Source organism: Labrus mixtus, chromosome 16 (genome assembly GCF_963584025.1).
Source record: "Labrus mixtus chromosome 16, fLabMix1.1, whole genome shotgun sequence".
Lineage (NCBI taxonomy): Eukaryota > Metazoa > Chordata > Actinopteri > Labriformes > Labridae > Labrus > Labrus mixtus.
Window position 1 is genome coordinate 7,280,558 of NC_083627.1, and position 16,029 is coordinate 7,296,586.

The 16,029-nt window shown below is 44.4% G+C and overlaps 2 protein-coding genes across 4 annotated transcripts; one reads left to right on the forward strand and one right to left on the reverse strand.

Moving 5' to 3' along the window:
- Positions 1-1,982: 1,982 nt before the first annotated feature.
- On the reverse strand, positions 1,983-12,081 carry ppp1r10 (protein phosphatase 1, regulatory subunit 10). Of its 3 annotated transcripts, none has more exons than XM_061060195.1 (18): positions 11,955-12,081; positions 8,704-8,812; positions 8,528-8,614; positions 7,514-7,649; positions 7,334-7,385; positions 6,974-7,063; positions 6,731-6,856; positions 6,542-6,647; positions 6,213-6,334; positions 5,995-6,122; positions 5,731-5,878; positions 5,466-5,609; positions 4,972-5,218; positions 4,802-4,877; positions 4,467-4,685; positions 4,253-4,382; positions 3,504-3,872; positions 1,983-3,347 (listed from the first exon to the last, which is right to left on the reverse strand). In XM_061060195.1, exons 2-18 carry the CDS (start codon positions 8,808-8,810, stop codon positions 3,196-3,198), a joined length of 2,439 nt encoding a protein of 812 aa, XP_060916178.1. In that variant the 5' UTR covers positions 8,811-8,812; positions 11,955-12,081; the 3' UTR covers positions 1,983-3,195. The 3 variants fall into 3 exon arrangements, with proteins under 3 accessions (XP_060916178.1, XP_060916177.1, XP_060916180.1); XM_061060194.1 differs by having other exon boundaries at positions 11,749-12,060; XM_061060197.1 differs by having other exon boundaries at positions 6,213-6,316; positions 11,749-12,059.
- Positions 12,082-12,747: 666 nt separating this feature from the next.
- mrps18b (mitochondrial ribosomal protein S18B) lies at positions 12,748-15,946 on the forward strand. Its single transcript, XM_061060198.1, has 7 exons — positions 12,748-12,874; positions 13,351-13,519; positions 13,593-13,690; positions 13,849-13,917; positions 14,039-14,105; positions 14,227-14,286; positions 15,645-15,946. The coding sequence occupies exons 1-7, from the start codon at positions 12,794-12,796 to the stop codon at positions 15,839-15,841; spliced, it is 741 nt and encodes a 246-aa protein (XP_060916181.1). The 5' UTR covers positions 12,748-12,793; the 3' UTR covers positions 15,842-15,946.
- The last annotated feature ends 83 nt before the right edge of the window (positions 15,947-16,029 follow it).

The following is a 16,029-nucleotide window of genomic DNA, read 5'->3' on the forward strand; positions in this document are numbered from 1 at the left end:
GAAAGGATGTGGGCGAGAGGATGAGGGTATGAGGGGGCGACGGGCTGAGGATTTTTGACGACAGGATTACAGGAGGATGACGGGGGCAAGAGGAGAAGGGGACAAAGGGGTCGAGGGGTCGGAGTTTATCTCAAGAAAAATGTAGAAAAGTGACAGTTTTTTGTGACTGTGTGTCTGTGGTAAGCTTTGAGTGTGTCTCCGTCTGACCTCATACACACTCTTTGGTCGGAGTTCAGTTAAAGCGTTAATGTCGTTTCATTCAGTCACACCGTTAGCAACATTAGCTCTGTTAGCTTGTTCTGTTTCAGATAAAACAAACAACTCGTAGTACATTAAACAATACGTGTGTGTCTGGTAGTGTAAGTGTGTGTGTGTGTGTGTGTGTGTGTGTGTGTGTGTGTGTGTGTGTGTGTGTGTGTGTTGGCCTGTAAGCAGGATGTGGGACTGTTTAACGCTGAGCTGTCCTTAACCTCCCCCCCACCCACTTTCCTCCAGTGAATGTTTGAAGATTCATCACAGAGAGCTGTCTCTGTGTGTGTGTGTGTGTGTGTGCGTGTGTGTGTGCGTGTGTGCGTGTGTGCTCTGGATCAATATTTGCAGATGCAGGCGGGTTAAAGGGCGCTCCTTTACCTTCAGCAGCTGCCCTCAACCCCACCCTGATTACACGGATATGCACACACACACACACACAAAGAGACACACTCCCATTGGCTCAAAGAGGATGCTACTTCCTGTTTCACAGTCCTGGCTCTGAACACCTAAACCCACCTGGCTACACACTGGAGGATTTTCAAATGTTACCCCACAGAGAGAATCTTTAAGAATTATAATCCACACACACAAACTTTTTTTTTTTTTTAGATATACTTTATTAATCCCTCGAGGGGAAATTCAATTTTTACACTCTGTTGTTGAACATGCGACACACACAAAGGAGGAAATACACACACATGCACAAACAGGATCCTGTGTCTGCACCAGGACTTGAGCCGCCGACCCTCTGGTTCCCTACAGACTGAGCTTCTGCCGCCCCACATGACTAGTGGTTCTCAACTGGTGGGTCCTGACCCAAAAGTGGGTCATGGAGCCGTTTTCAGTGGGTGTGAAATTATGTCAAAAAGTCTCTGAGGCGTTTATTAAAGATGTTTCTTTTCTTTGTTATGTCAAGTTTTGTACTTATTCATCGTGAAATAAATGTGTTTGCTTCAAAAATATCCACATTTGGGTCGTGATTTTTCCATTAAGGAGTTGGTGATGCGTCCTGAGGATTGACCAGGAGTGGACCGTGGCACTAGACGATTTGGCCACACACCTGCCGTTTGTAGTAACGATTCCACAGACACGAGATCTCGCAGAAGCGTACATGATTAAACGAGACTTCAGAAGAAAAACAAATGAATCTGATCTGGCGTGCGTTCTGTTTTGCAGCGGAAAAACAAAAAAACGGGACGAAGTACACTGGTAAATCCTGGTCAAGAAGAGTGCTTCATGTTCAAAAGCTTCCCGGTCTGCTCGCTCTCATTGGCTATTTCAGGTAATCCGAGGCAGTCCGATCTGGAATCGTAAAAATTCGAGCCTCAGGAAGACTACGACTCGATCGGGAGCGGTAAAATAATCGTGTTGACGCCACACACTTGATGATTATTCGGACAAATTCTCATTTTGGACAAGCCTAGATTCAGGCAACGGCTCTCCGAATTGCTGGGGCCCAAAATCGTCTAGTGTGTAGCGTTTTATGATTTAACATGGTTTGTATTTCACTTTTGTTTATATTTTTTTAAATCAATATATCGGAAGCTTTCTGATAACTAGTCAGGACGACCATAGGGATTTCCTTGTTGTTTTTTTCCTCCCACCCCCATTAATGTTGGTGTTTATCACAAGTGTGTGTTTCACGATGGTACCTGCAGTTTTCTGAGGTGTGTGAACAGCTGATTTTCATTTTTAAATCTTGTTTAAGGAGAAAAATAACCCACAACATATCTTTCTTATATTTGACATTTATTCATGACACTGTGTACAAAACAACTGAAATATGTATAAATGTGTTTCTGTATCTTACAAACAGTTCATACTGACAGGGAACTGAACGTCTTAAAGGGCCGGCGCTCTGAGAATGTTCCGGAATCAAAAAAATAAGAAATAAAAAAAAAAAACATGGAGGAGAAACGGGACGTTTTAACTAAAGTCCCAAAGAGACGCAGCTCAAAAGTTTTCACAGAAAACAAACTGACCTCAGAGCAGCTCACCTCAACACTGAATCTACAGAATATACAAACACCTGCTCATGATTGTCAGGGAACACACCTGATCAGAGCGCACACACCTGACCCCCACACACACACACACAGGCACACATAGCTGTTATCATAGACTGTATATAAGCCGTGGAGCCTCTTTGTTTTACAGTGAAGCCTCAGACCTGCATTCTCTCTAATGTCCAGCAGAGGGCGACTACACTGGTTGCAAAAAGAAGTCTATGATTAAATGGTCCTACTTCTCCGTGATTTATTCCCTCAGTTAACCTTTTCCTAACGAGCCTCAGGTCTTATTCAACGCAGCATAATGTTCATTTAGTGAATTATGGTCCCATTTAGAGTTAGAGGAGGTTTTAGGGCGGGCTTCTGTCCAAAGAGACTCGCCGAAATATGGTCACTTCAGGCTCTGAAACATCAAAATAAAAAACAACAACACGGCAACTGCCTCAATGTCAACCTGGAGGTTTTCAAGAAGACGTCCAAACACCAGTGGATGATGTCGCTAAGGCCATGCCCACTTCATATATACAGTGTTCTGATGTTTAATCACACACTCGCACCCTCACACACACACAGTCAGTAGCAGCTGCTGTCAGATAATATTAATAATTGACAGGTGTTCCTTCTCCTCATCAGTCACCTGACAGGTTTGTTCTCTGTATAAAGTGCTTCTTATGAGTGATGAAGAGGAGCAGGTGTAACCGATGAAGAAAGAAACATCATCATCAGCGATCACTTCCTGTTTGACAGATCAATCATGATGATCAGACACTGTTAAAAAAAACATTGTCTCCTCTGTCAGGTGACATCACCTGTGCAATGTCATCAGTCCTCAGAGGATCCTCGCACACTGATCTCAGATGTGTCCTCATGCTGCAGCGCCCCCAAGTGTCCTCGGGGTGCATTGCACCATAGTGTCCTCAGGCTGCAGCGCCCCCTAGTGTCCGTGCTGGGGGTGCTGGTTGTGAGCGGGGTGGTTTGGGGGAAGTGGGGGTCCGTTCACACCCGGGTGATAAAAGGCACAATTACTCTCATACCTGCAGCTGCCTTTCATCATGAAGTGACGACACACTGGCCTCTTAGACATGTCTGCAGAAAACACACAACAATACACACATTAGGACACACGCACAAACCAACCTGGTGTTACTTAATTAGTCAACAAATAACGCCCTGATTGTATACATTATTATAATCATTTTTTAAAATGACTATATAAATAATCTTTTCATCTATTTAATGTACCGTTCATGTTGTTGTGTCCTCCTCGGGGTCCTCCTCGGCCCCGCCCCCTGAAGCCCGGCTCTCCCCCTCGGCCCCGCCCTCCTCTGTGGAAAGGTCCGCCTCGGTGCGGCCCACCCCTCATGGAGTCGTCGCCCCAGTAGTTCCCATTGTCACCACGGCCCTGGCCGGGCGGGGGTCCCATCATGCGTGGCCCACCAGCGTTGAAGGGGGGTCCGTGGTTGTGCGGAGGTGGGGGGTGGTTGAAGCGGGGTCCACCGGGGGGGTTGTTGGGGGGGTAGCCCCCGTTCATGGGCATCTGCATGTGCATGTTCATGTTCATGTTGTTCATGTTGTTCATGCCTGGACCATGACCCAGAAGACCCGGGTTCACTGCAGAGACACAGACAAGGGTTCATTAATATCTCGTTATGACATCACTATGACATCACACAACAGTTGTTTTTTTATTTTAGGCTGAACACAAACAAACTTCCTGATGTGATGGAGAGTAAAATTCACACAGATGTTATTTCAATTATTTTAACGATAAGACAGGAAATGTTGGGAGATGAGGGGTGGGGTGGGGGACTTCCAGGATACGACTCAAACCGGGTACGAGGATGCTTGTGAACATAGGGCTCTCGCACTAACCACGAAGCTAAACCAACACAAACTACTTAAGTTTTCCTCCGGTACGACTGCTTTATCAGGTCTAATATTCAGGAAAGATCACATCCACCAACTCTAACAGCAGGGTAGCGGGGGGTTACCTGGTGGGGGTCCTGCTTGATTCTGGTTCTGGTTCTGGCTCTGCTGCAGGGAGCCTAGCAGCTGTTTGATCTTGTCCGAGAAGTCCGGCTGTTTGATCAGATCTTCAGTCGACTGACCGCCAGACGCCCCCTGAATCAACATAAATCATGATAACGTAAATAACAACAATAAAAGAGCAGCTCATCAACACACAATCAGAATAACGATAAGTACCATGATGGAGGTGAGTAGCTCCTGCACGTTGACATTTGGCGCTGTGGGGGGGATGTTGGCGGGGGGGTTGATCTGGGGGCTTCTGTTGTTGTTCAGATTCATCAGGTTGGCGAGGACGGGGGGAAGCTTGGAGCTCTCGGTCTGGAGCAGGTTAGCGCCCGCCAATGAGGAGGAGGGGTCCAGGGGCTCCACGTATCCTTCATCCATCATGGAGGAGTCCTGAGAGGAGAGACGCACACATGAATACAAATACGCACACCGACAGGAAGGGTTTTATCTGTGTGTGTGTGTGTGTGTGTGTGTGTGTGCGTGTGTGTGTGTGTGTGAGGACTCACCTCGTCCAGCGGGATCAGGCGGGCAGGCATTGGTTCATACGGCTCTGGGTCTGGTTCATGAGGACTGTCAGGAACACTACCAGACAGGAAATGACATCATCAGTACACAGTCAAGATATTTAAAAAAAAATGTGTTTTGTTAATAAAGATTTAAATAAAGATAATCCCACCTCTCCTTGTTGAGGAAGATCTCCTGCAGGATCCCCATCTCTCGGTCTCGTTGCGTCATTTTCTCTGTGCTGTTGGCCCCGTTGATCACCAGGCTGCCGGTCAGGGTGAGGGGTCTGGGGGGGCTCCAGGGGACCCTCTCCTCCATGGTATCATGTGAATGACGACGGGCCATCTCAAACGTCTGCCTGTCCATCATCAGCTCTCTCTTAGCCGCCTCGCCAAAGTCCTTTATCTTGTTCACGTTCACTGTCAATGCAAGTGTCATCATATAAATTAGTATTTATCATTGTGTTAATATTTATTTATAGATTTAACGATCATCCTGTCAGAGCTGTGCAGTCTGATTGTCAGTGAACGCCTCTCGGATAGTGAATAGACAGTCGACCTATTGGTATAGCTGGTCTACATAGCACGCTGCCTTTGTTTAACTGAGACTCTCAAACTGTGGAGGCTGATCCGAACGGACCCGGATCCAGTAAGATTTTAATCTCACCTCTTTCCGTCTCGTCCAGGTCAAAGTAGAAATAGTGTTTGAGCTGCTCCTCCTCGGCCCAGTGAACCGTCTTCTTCTTCTTCCCTTTCTTTGTCAAGTGCTCTTCTTCTCCCCGAGGCTCCGACAGCGCGTTAGGCTTCTCACCTGCAGAGAGGGGGAACAGGTGTGTCAGGATGCACACTCACAGACAGGTAAAAAAAAAAGAACTCACAGATTGGTAACCGTCAGAAACAGACAGGTGACACTCTCAGTGACAGGATCTCACCGTTCTCAGAGTTCTCTTGGTCCTCAGAGGGTACCGGGGTCCCGGGCTGCTCCAGGTCCTGGTTGTCCTCAGATTGGGCGGAGGACGTACCTTCAGGTGATGACGGTTTAGCAGAAGAGAACGGCTGTTTGCCATCAAAGGGATTCGCCTGAGGACAAACCGGGAGACCAGGTGTTATAAACGAAACATGCAGACGGTCATGATCACATCAAACAGAAATAAGAATATTAAGTATCACATAAAGACAGGTGTGAGGGTCAGCACCTTGTTAGAGGTGGGGGAGACGGCCTTGGTCCCTGGTGGAGCACCTGGTCCAGGTTTCTTCTTCTTGATCTTGATGCCCGGTACAGGGGCTGAGTTCAGAGCGTCCAGGAAGCCGGTGCACTCCATCGCTGTGAGGGCAGCGGGGGCAGAGACGTGTTAACACCACAGCTGAAAGCTTTAAATAAAGTTTGAATATTTTAAAGTGCGTGTAAACTTACGCTGAGCCGGGATGATCTTCACTTTGATCTCTTTGGGGGAGTTCGACGGCATGTTCAGAGGTTTGTACTTCTTCTCCAGTGGGGGGGCGTCTGAGGGGCCCGTGCTGGAGACGGATGTAGACCTGTTAGTACCATCAGCAGCCAGAGAGGGCAGCACTGAACACTACATATTCATTATAATTAGAGCTTCATCGTGTGTGTGTGTGTGTGTGTGTGTGTGTGTGTGTGTGTGTGTGTGTGTGTGTGTGTGTGTGTGTGTGTGTGTGTGTGTGTGTGTGTGTGTGTGTGTGTGTGTGTGTGTGTGTGTGTGTGTGTGTGTGTGTCTGTACCTGGGTCTCTTGAGGAGCGGGGGTTTGATGTTGTATTTGTCTCCCAGCTGAAGGGGGATGGGTGCCTTCTTAGGGGGGGCGGGGTTGGGAGTATCAATCTCCAGTCCTGCACACAAACATACACTTAATTAATCTGTTCACATGACTTTACTTAACGTGCGTTCATTAACTTGTGGTAGTCATGGTTACCGATGGATCGGATCTTTGCGTGACTCGGAGCGTGAGCCTTGGGTTTCTCCTTCTTCTTCTCCTCTTCTACGGTCTTCACCTCCCTCACAGGAGCCTTGCTTTCCTCCTTCTGCTTCTTCTTCTTGTCTACATGAACAGAAACGGACACATGAGGGGGAGATTGATGCACACACACACACACACACACACCAGTTGTACACACACACATTTTAAATCTAGTGAAGTGCAGTTCTGTGTTCTTACCAGCGGGGGAGCTGCTGCTGCTTGCCACACTCTGTGAGCGGATCGTCGCCATCCAGCCTTCGACCAGCACCGATGCCAACTTCCTCAGTTCTGAAACACACACACAATGAACGGGGGTTAATTTTCAACCATTACAAGTCACGCTCGGAGAGTATGGTGGCGCCTGCACTTGCTGTCATGCCGCTGCATGTCTCTGCATTCTTTACACAAATATCTCTTCAAGTGATATGTAGGTCATAGCCCACTTTTTAGGTAAAATAGGTATTACAAATCTTACAATAACACAACATTACAGTGAGGTTTGAGATAAAAACTGAATCATTATTAATGATGAATAAACAAAGTTAGAGTTAAACTGACCTTCAGTGTCCGCAGTCTTACTGAGCTGCTTCACCAGTTTGGCCGTGTTATTCTGAAAGATGAAAACATGCAACATGTGTCACATTCACTGCCGTCACACATACATGTTTCTGATTGATCACAGGAGGAGGATAATACAGAGGAGGGGGAGTAGGTTTGGGGTGGATCAGCCGACTATACCTGTTTGAGGTGGTCCACCTTGAGTGGCAGTTTCTGCAGAGTGAGCAGGATGAGCTGCAGCAGGGGGGTGTTGTTTGTGGTCTTTGAGTAGGTGAGCCAGGAGTTGAGCAGCCTGTAGCCCCCGACCCTGATGAACCTGTAACAGATAAACAGTTATAACGACGCCCAGAGGTCACTTAAGGTCTCAAACACCACACGGCTGCTGACATCATCATCGTCATCAGTGTCAGAATCAGTTTAATTTCTTAACATCATGAAGTTTAAGCTGTATAAAGAATGGACAGCAGAATGCCTCGCCTCAAGTGAAGCCAGAATATTTAAAGCTCCCCATGCTGCCTGGCTGCAGTGTAATTCCAGAACTTTCTGTTCCGCTGTGGGCCGTTTACCCACAGAGTACCCTGAGGGGAAGCGGAGTGACATAATTACCGCCGCCCTTCCAGGCAATCTCTACTGTCCAGATTCAATTTGCAAATTTGCAATATGTCAGCGCCCAACTGAAATGGACTGAACTGTGGGTTGTAGATATACTGGAGCGGACTTTTGCCAGAAGGGAATGAACTTTGATTTACAAACAGACTGTGAAACGCGCACACAGTGCGCACATTCATTTTGTTTGCAGTGTGGTTGATACATGTGATAATATATATTATTGAAATCGCATTGCTGTTTTGTTTGATGGTTTTGAGGCTCTTGCTTGTGTCATATTTTGTGCAGGTTGACTATTTTTTTTTTGCATTTATTTTTATTTGTCAGACTTGACTGACTGGCACCCCAAATTAAAACCTTGTCAAACCTGCTACAACAGGATATTCTGGCTTCATCCTAAACAACAGGAGGAGGCTGAGGCAAGCTGTCCGTTTGTTTATACAGTCTAAGTAATGAAGTGAACATTGTTATTATACTCAGAGGTTTTATTTGATCTTTAAACCCACAGGTGCCGACTTCAAAATCATCCCATGTCTTAAATGTAAGCCCGCCTGTCTCAGAATTCAGAAACACGCAGGAGCACCTTACCTGTTGAGAATGTCATGCGACTTGGTCTGCAGCAGGATGTTCAGGTACATACACCTGCTGACCATCTTAGTGGAAGCTTTCATCAGACTGCAGAGGACAGAGCACAGGTGTAAGACATGACATACAGGTAGATTTAGGTCAAGGCTTTAACACTTAACACATCAGTGTGTCCTCACCTGAACACCTTTGGGACGCCCTCCAGGCTGCGCAGCTCTCCATCCTTCCCTAGGAGAGCCTCCACACCTTTCAGGATGTCTCGGGGGTCTACGGGTCCCACTGCCATACCTGAAACACACACATGCAATATTTAATCCACCTGAAACACACACCTGTACAACTCAATACACCTGAAACATGCACATGTAATTATTAAAACACCTGTCCTACTTAATAGACCTGGAACACAGTGTCCAGCACAGAGGGGTGAGCATGTCACCTGGGGAGTTAACGGACTGTTCACCTTTCAGAGGAGCTCCACCCAACAGAACAACACCCAACCTGACACCAGAGTGAGACCACCATCCAGACAAAAACCGGTCTGAGTCAAAGACATGCACACAGCATGGAGGTACGCACACCTGTACCAGGATCTGACAGGCAAACACACCTGGATACACCCGCAGAGCAGTGCAGTCCAAAAAGGCTCACACTCAGACAAAACTAACTTCCCGATACTTTGAAACTTTACAATAACACCCGATTTAAAACTGAACGATCTGAAGTTTTAACTGTCGATAGTGTCAAGGAGCGCAGACGGTTTTACCAAACTTTTTCATGAGACAGGTATGGAGCAGAGGACCATCAGAAACTGAAAGCAAACTAATTCAACGGCCAAAATCGCACAAACACGTTATGTAGGTCAGTGTGCAGAAGTTTGAAAACAAGAAATGATCCACTATTCGGTGCCTAAGAGTTTTTTTTTGGTTTGTTGCAGTGGTATAAACGCCTTACCACCTTCCCGGTCAGCTCAAACACCTACGCAGGTGGACTTGTCATGTGAAACATCAGTAGAGTTTCATGGTTCACCCCGACTGAGGATCAGCAGGGAGCAGGACCAGGGTCTAAGACTGCAGGAGGATTTACAGTGTGACGGATCCTTTGTGTGTACATGTGAGTGTGTGATCACGCTGAAGCAGTGATAACACGCATGAAGGATTACAACTTACTGACAAAAAGAACTCACATCTTCATTTATAAACATCTTAACAGGACATGGATCATACGTGTCAAAGACAGAATCAGGATAACTCAAGAGGTGTTAGAAAAGAAGCAGCTGAAGAGGAAATTAAAGAATAACTATTTCTGATTATTATTGATCACTTTTTAATGAACACTTCTGGCAGTTATTTACACGTGTGGCACTTAAGACAGGAGCACAGAGACATCAGTAAAAGCCTGTTTTCACATTAATATGGCGTCTGATGGAGAGGTGGATGGTACAAAGAATAAAATGACAAATTAAGTAATAAATATGTGAGAAAGAAAAAAAAGAGGCTGATGAATGAGATGCTTGAAAACTGTAGAATGAGTCTCATATATGTGTAGTATGTGTGAAGGCATCTACATGACAGTCAGCGTCCTACCGCCCCCTACAGGTCACTATGTTTACACACACTGTATGTGCAGTTGCACAATAAACACAATACACATTTGTCCAACTGTTACAGTACAAACATGTATCTGAATGTTATCACTTACTAAATACTGATCAGTGAAAGTACAAACATGTATCTGAATGTTATCGCTTACTGAAGACTGATCGGTTATTTTAAGAGCAGCGAGTTGTCTGCTATAATCTCTAAGGTCTTATGATCAACCACCACATGGGTCGTATATAAATATATATGTAACAGGGAGAAGCATGCACTTCCATGTTTATGTCTTCATAATGAATCTCTCTCTATGTGCCTCTGTGTCATGTTCATGTACTGACATACACTCAAGACACCCCTGGCTGCAATCAGCTGATCGTTAATGTGATGATGTGAGAATCAGTTAGGTCTTACCCGGGCAACGAAGTTTTATAAAGTCTCAGATCTCCTCAACACTGCAAATAACACAACTCCTGTAAACGTCACAGTAGTAGTTACACATAGACACCTATGTGTTAGACATGACCTGGTCCTGCTTCAGTGGGGGAAACATACTGTGTTATTACATATTTAAATAGATCACTGGTACATTAGTATGGATACACAATCGAAAAGAACAAGCCATGTATATTCAACATTTACTGTAATTAAGGTTATTTGTTCTGGCCCTTAGTTAAAAACAGGGAACATTGATGCTGAATGAATCCGCCTGGCTTATGTAAGGGGAGGCTGAGCTGCCTATAAAAGGCCTGTGTGCGCTGACAAACAGGCCTGACAGAGGGGAGGGAGCAGCGGGCGAGCTGCTCCTCAGAGCCCGCCCCGCCCCCACCCGTTAACCGCTTCACTCCCTGCACCGCAAACAATGGCTCCCCACAGCACCGACCGTGGAACAACACGGGACACATCTCACACAATGCCGTGGACTTCATCGCCCCTGTTTTCGTTCAGTTTGTTTAAAAAAAAAAAAAAAAAAAAATCATCTCCAAAATAAAGCTCCGAGAGCCCCCCGGAGCCCGTCACCCCCCCATCGAGAGGGGAAACAAACAACCACAGATCCGCCATGTTTGTCAGTCCCGACTTGTTTGAATCATCCTGCAATCTTTATCCGCAGATTGCCGAGAACATTTTTGAGTCCCTGTGCTGTGCTATAATTATCGACATAAACAAAAAAAAAATACAAAAACACACAGTGCTTCATCAAATATGTCCACAATCCTCAAACTAAACGCAATCTTTATGTGCAGATTGCGGTGGGTGTTGGTTCCGTGGAGCAGCCCCTAAAAACAGATCTGACGGCAAGCAGTCCCGACTCCCCCTGAGCTGGCATCTACTTTCTAAGCCTGCGGCAATCTTTATCAGCAGATTGCTTATAGTTATATTTACCGAATTACTTCTATAATCATTAATAATTAGTTTATTTTTCACAGTCCGTCCACTCAGTCTCACACACAAAGAAACGGAGCGTCGTGCCTCCGTCCACTTTCCTGTGTGAGCTCATACTATAATAATGTCTAAATTCAAGAGCAATGCTAAGCTAGAAAGCTAACCGCTACCGTATTGTCCAACTTAAAAAGACTATTTTTATTTGATTTATCTCGATTAACTCAATTAACTTCGAAATCAACTTACTATTGTTTCCTAAGATCCTCAGCGTCTCGGGTTTACATAAACTGTGCTTTTTTTTTTCAGGCACTTATTTCTCTCATTTTTTTGTCGTAAAACTTCATGGTTTTAATTTAAAGACTTCTAATGGGTGGGGCTGTGAGAGCTAAAGGCTAGTCTTTTCCTTCAGGATCAAACTGGAGGCAAAAAATAAGTCATAAAATGTCCATTACTTGAAGAAAAAATATGAATTTGAGCAGAGTTGTTCAAAGTCCTCGACGGTTCAGTCTTCGGTAAAGCGGATTCATACCTGAAAAACACACAAAAAAGAAACACATTTAATCCCGACTGACTAGTTACCTCGTCCTTCGTCCACATCAAAGTCCTTTTGTTGGTCTTTTGAGTATAATTCAGTTTGACTTTCGCAGTTAATACGGACAAAATGTTAAATATAAGTCCCGCTGTCTTTATGACTTCACTTACCTCTGACCAAATCCAGGAATGAGCTCGAAAGGGAGGGACTTAGTATTTATACTGCGTGACGATTTTTACGTCACAGGCACGGCTTTTTCCTTTTTTGGGCTGAAGCAAAATGGCGCATAACCGACCTTCACAGCCCTGTCAAAGTCATAATGGCGTAGCATGCAGTTTGCGAGTAGTTATTGTAAATAACTCGATGAAATCCCCACGAAATCGACGTTTTTCAACATTAATTGATAAAAAATGAAAAATTCTTTCAGAAACTGTCGAGATACTTGTTTTTTAGAGGTTATTTCATATACATATTAAGTTAGTAATAGGTCGTCAAAATGGCGACTGGTGGCAGGCCTATATCCATCTGTCAATCCGTGATGGTCAGGTGATCTATGAACAGAAAACAAACAGGACATAAAGACAATACAGTACACTAGATATACGCTTTATGAACAAATTAGTATTCGTTGAGGATTAATTTTATGTAAAAATAAAACAAAGATGTTACTTATATGAATATAATTGTTGTGGTTATTGATAGGATAATGTTTGTCTTTAAACTCTGACGTAGGTCTACTGTCCTCATGACAGAAGAAAAATGGCCGCCTCCATGCACGGCGCTGTGAAGGTTCTGTGTCGTTTATCGCCATCAATTACTCTCCCGTTGCGTCAATATCAGGTATTATTTTTAATCATGCAATTCATATAATCGCGTTCCGTTTATTTATATGTGTAAGAAGTTATCAGGTCTTCTGATGAGCTTTCTAGCTCGTTAGTCAACAGCAACAGTGCCGCTGGGGTTGAAAAAAATATTCCATAAGATGTAATTTTATTAAATTCTCAATGTTTTTTTTTAAATTAAAAACACAGTGAATGCTATAACACATAATATATATAGTAGTGGTTTCGTCAGCTAACCGCAGAAAATACAGAATCATTCAATAACAACAGTGATGGATGCAGTTTAAGAGTTAATACAGTCATGTTTACAGGTTAGGCTTTTAATAAATTACAGGTAATAAAGACAGTTTTAAAGGTTTTTTTTAAAGTTATGTTTACATACTATATTTGGATAATAATAAACTTAAATTATATAGCATAAGTTATTCAGGTGTTCAGGATGACTTTGCTGATGTGATTTTCTCTTTCCTCTAGTCATGTCTGCAGAGGTTACCTGTGAGGTTACCTGTCAGACCATGTCCAGGTGTACCTCCTTGTCGCTTCTATAACAGCCCGGCCTCGCTGCATGATGAAGAAACTACTCAGGCTGCTGAGGCTCAGTCCCGGTACAAGGACAAACCCTGGGAATACCTGGAGAGTGAAGGTGAGTGAACAAGCGGACAGTCTCATTGTTGGCCTTAAAACCGGGTTTAACACTTTATCGTCCCCCCTGACAGAGTACACAGACAAGTATGGAACCAGTCCAGTGTGGGCCGGGTACAGGAGGAACCACAAAGGAGGGATCCCCCCACAGAAGACCCGCAAGACCTGCATTGTAAACATTCCACTTCAATCCATTTCACTACATTGAATCCATATTAAGATGGATCTTAATCCAGTTTACATTAGTTTTAACTCATGTTACTTTAATTGTAAGAATCCCCATGGGTCAGACAGATTTAAAGTGACTGTCACATGTTTGTGTTTCTGCAGAGAGGAGATAAGGTCTGTGGGAACCCCTGCCCAATATGTCGGGATCCGAAGGTTGTCATCCATCATCAGGTGAGTTTACATCTCAGAGGATTCATTTCTACTCGCATCATATCTACCGTAAGTCTGGTTTTTGTAACAAACCTACTCAGAGCTTACCTGTGCTGAGCTCCCCTGTCTGTGTGTTCTGCAGAATGTGAAGCTGCTGCAGCAGTTCATCAGCCCTCACACTGGAGAGGTTTATGATCCCACCCGAACAGGTGAGTCCACGGTATCGGTCTCTCTCAAACCGCTCCCTCCTCACTCACACTACAACCTACAAATCCTTTTTTAGAGGTGTTTGAGTTTGCGCAGGTGATAACTCGGATGCTGTGTGTGCAGGTGTGTGTATGAAGCAGCAGAAGAAGCTGACCGAGGCGATCAACACGTCCAGAGATCACGGTACGTCACCGTAAACAAACTTCATGTATGTGTGTGTATTTATGTAACAGTTACGGTGTTCCAAAACAAAGGCTTCTATTCCTGCACTTACTTTTATTTATTTACCCCCGACACAATTTTTAAAGTCTGAACTACAGAGAAGAAAACAGGTCAGCACCTTTCACTCTGTGGCGCCACCTGCTGGCAGCAGGATTTCACTCTTATTGTTGTTTAGGGGGGCTTTTTATGCCTTAATTTAGAGACAAGACGCTGGATAGTCAGAAATCAGGGAGAGAGTGGCGGATGACATGCGGATTAGAACCCGGGCCGTCCGCTAGGAGGACTGTTGGTTCCGTACATGGGCCGCCCGAAGTAACCACTAGGCCAACAGCGCCCCAGGGTTCACTCTGAGTTGTATGTTGTGTTCGACTTTCAGTCTGACATCTGTTAAAATAAACTTTATCCGTCCATGTTGCCAGTTTTTCTCTGCACGTTCCCAGTTTAGGATCAGAGACACTCGGCACACTCCTGCTGCTGTATTTGTTATGACAAACATTTAAAGTTACTCATTAACTTCAGATCATCAATATGGAATTATGATTTTTATCAGATAAACACCTCATGTCTGATAATAAGATCTCTGGATACTTTTTATTTTCTACCTTCATGTTAACTTGTTTTAAAGCTGGCAAAAGGCATTTTTTTGTGTCCACCTCAGTGTACTGAACATTTCAGCATGGATACTAACTTCCGGGTTTGATGCAGTATGGATCGGATGCATCCTTTCAGGAAATGAATTGTATTTTACCACCCACAATGCTTTGCGAAATTAAACGTAAATCTTCACTTCACGTGCGCCTCCAAATCAAAACAAACGAGCATGGATTAATTTAATCCTCATTTACAGTCCCGACTGAAATCGCTACTTATAGTTAATAACAAAAAATGTAACAAATGTCTGCATTATTATAAAACCTTTCCCCCTCTATTTAAATAATATTTCACTATTTTAATGCTTCTTTATTGGTTTATTTTACTGTCTTTCATTTGTACTTTCCTATGTTATTTAGTTATTTGATCTGTTTTTTACTTGATTTACAGTGATATTTATATTTTTTACCTGACTGTATATGCGCATTACTCTTCTTGAATAAAGCTAAACAAAAAAAAACTGGTGGATGCGGCTGGTTTGGGAAACGTAAATGACGCCACTTCCATACTGAATGAATCAGATGAAGTAGGAACAAATATCTGCCTCCTGAATAGTAGATACTAAACAGTATACAGCACAGATAGTAGGTGCTGCCTACTGAAAGGTTGAGTAGGTGCAATTCGGATGCACCGTTAATTTTGTCACTAACCCACCGTCTCTCTCTCAGGTCTACTCCCCTTTCAGATCCCATACGTTGAGTTTTTAGAAGAAGATTACTCCAACTCCCATGATGCAGTGGGCTCCACCCCCCCTGCTCCCTCCCTGATGTCAGGTGACAGCTGGTACACCTGGTACGGTGACATTACACCTGATGAGGGGGAGGTGGCCAAAGTGAGGAAGACGTACAGAGCGTACCTGAAGTGATGAAGAGGAGACGGGTGATGCTGTGTGACATCATCACGTGTGTTACTCTGCTGTATGTGCGTCATGATGTTCATGTCGGTGTAAATAAAGAAATCTGCTCATTAACAGCTGATGATAGATGATTTATTTATTGACCTTCAGGCTGTGTTCAGGCGTTCTCAGGTAAAAACGTTCTCAGGTAAAAACCT

Bases quoted from the DNA above. Each gene is read 5' to 3' on its own strand.
- mrps18b (XM_061060198.1), top strand. From the start codon at position 12,794: ATGGCCGCCTCCATGCACGGCGCTGTGAAGGTTCTGTGTCGTTTATCG. The intron at 13,691-13,848 runs GTAAACATTCCA...GTGTTTCTGCAG, and splicing joins AGACCCGCAAGACCTGCATT to AGAGGAGATAAGGTCTGTGG. The intron at 14,106-14,226 runs GTGAGTCCACGG...CTGTGTGTGCAG, and splicing joins TTATGATCCCACCCGAACAG to GTGTGTGTATGAAGCAGCAG.
- ppp1r10 (XM_061060195.1), bottom strand. From the start codon at position 8,810: ATGGCAGTGGGACCCGTAGACCCCCGAGACATCCTGAAAGGTGTGGAG. The intron at 7,386-7,513 runs GTATAGTCGGCT...TTCATCTTTCAG, and splicing joins AGGTGGACCACCTCAAACAG to AATAACACGGCCAAACTGGT. The intron at 3,873-4,252 runs GTAACCCCCCGC...GTGTCTCTGCAG, and splicing joins TCAAGCAGGACCCCCACCAG to TGAACCCGGGTCTTCTGGGT.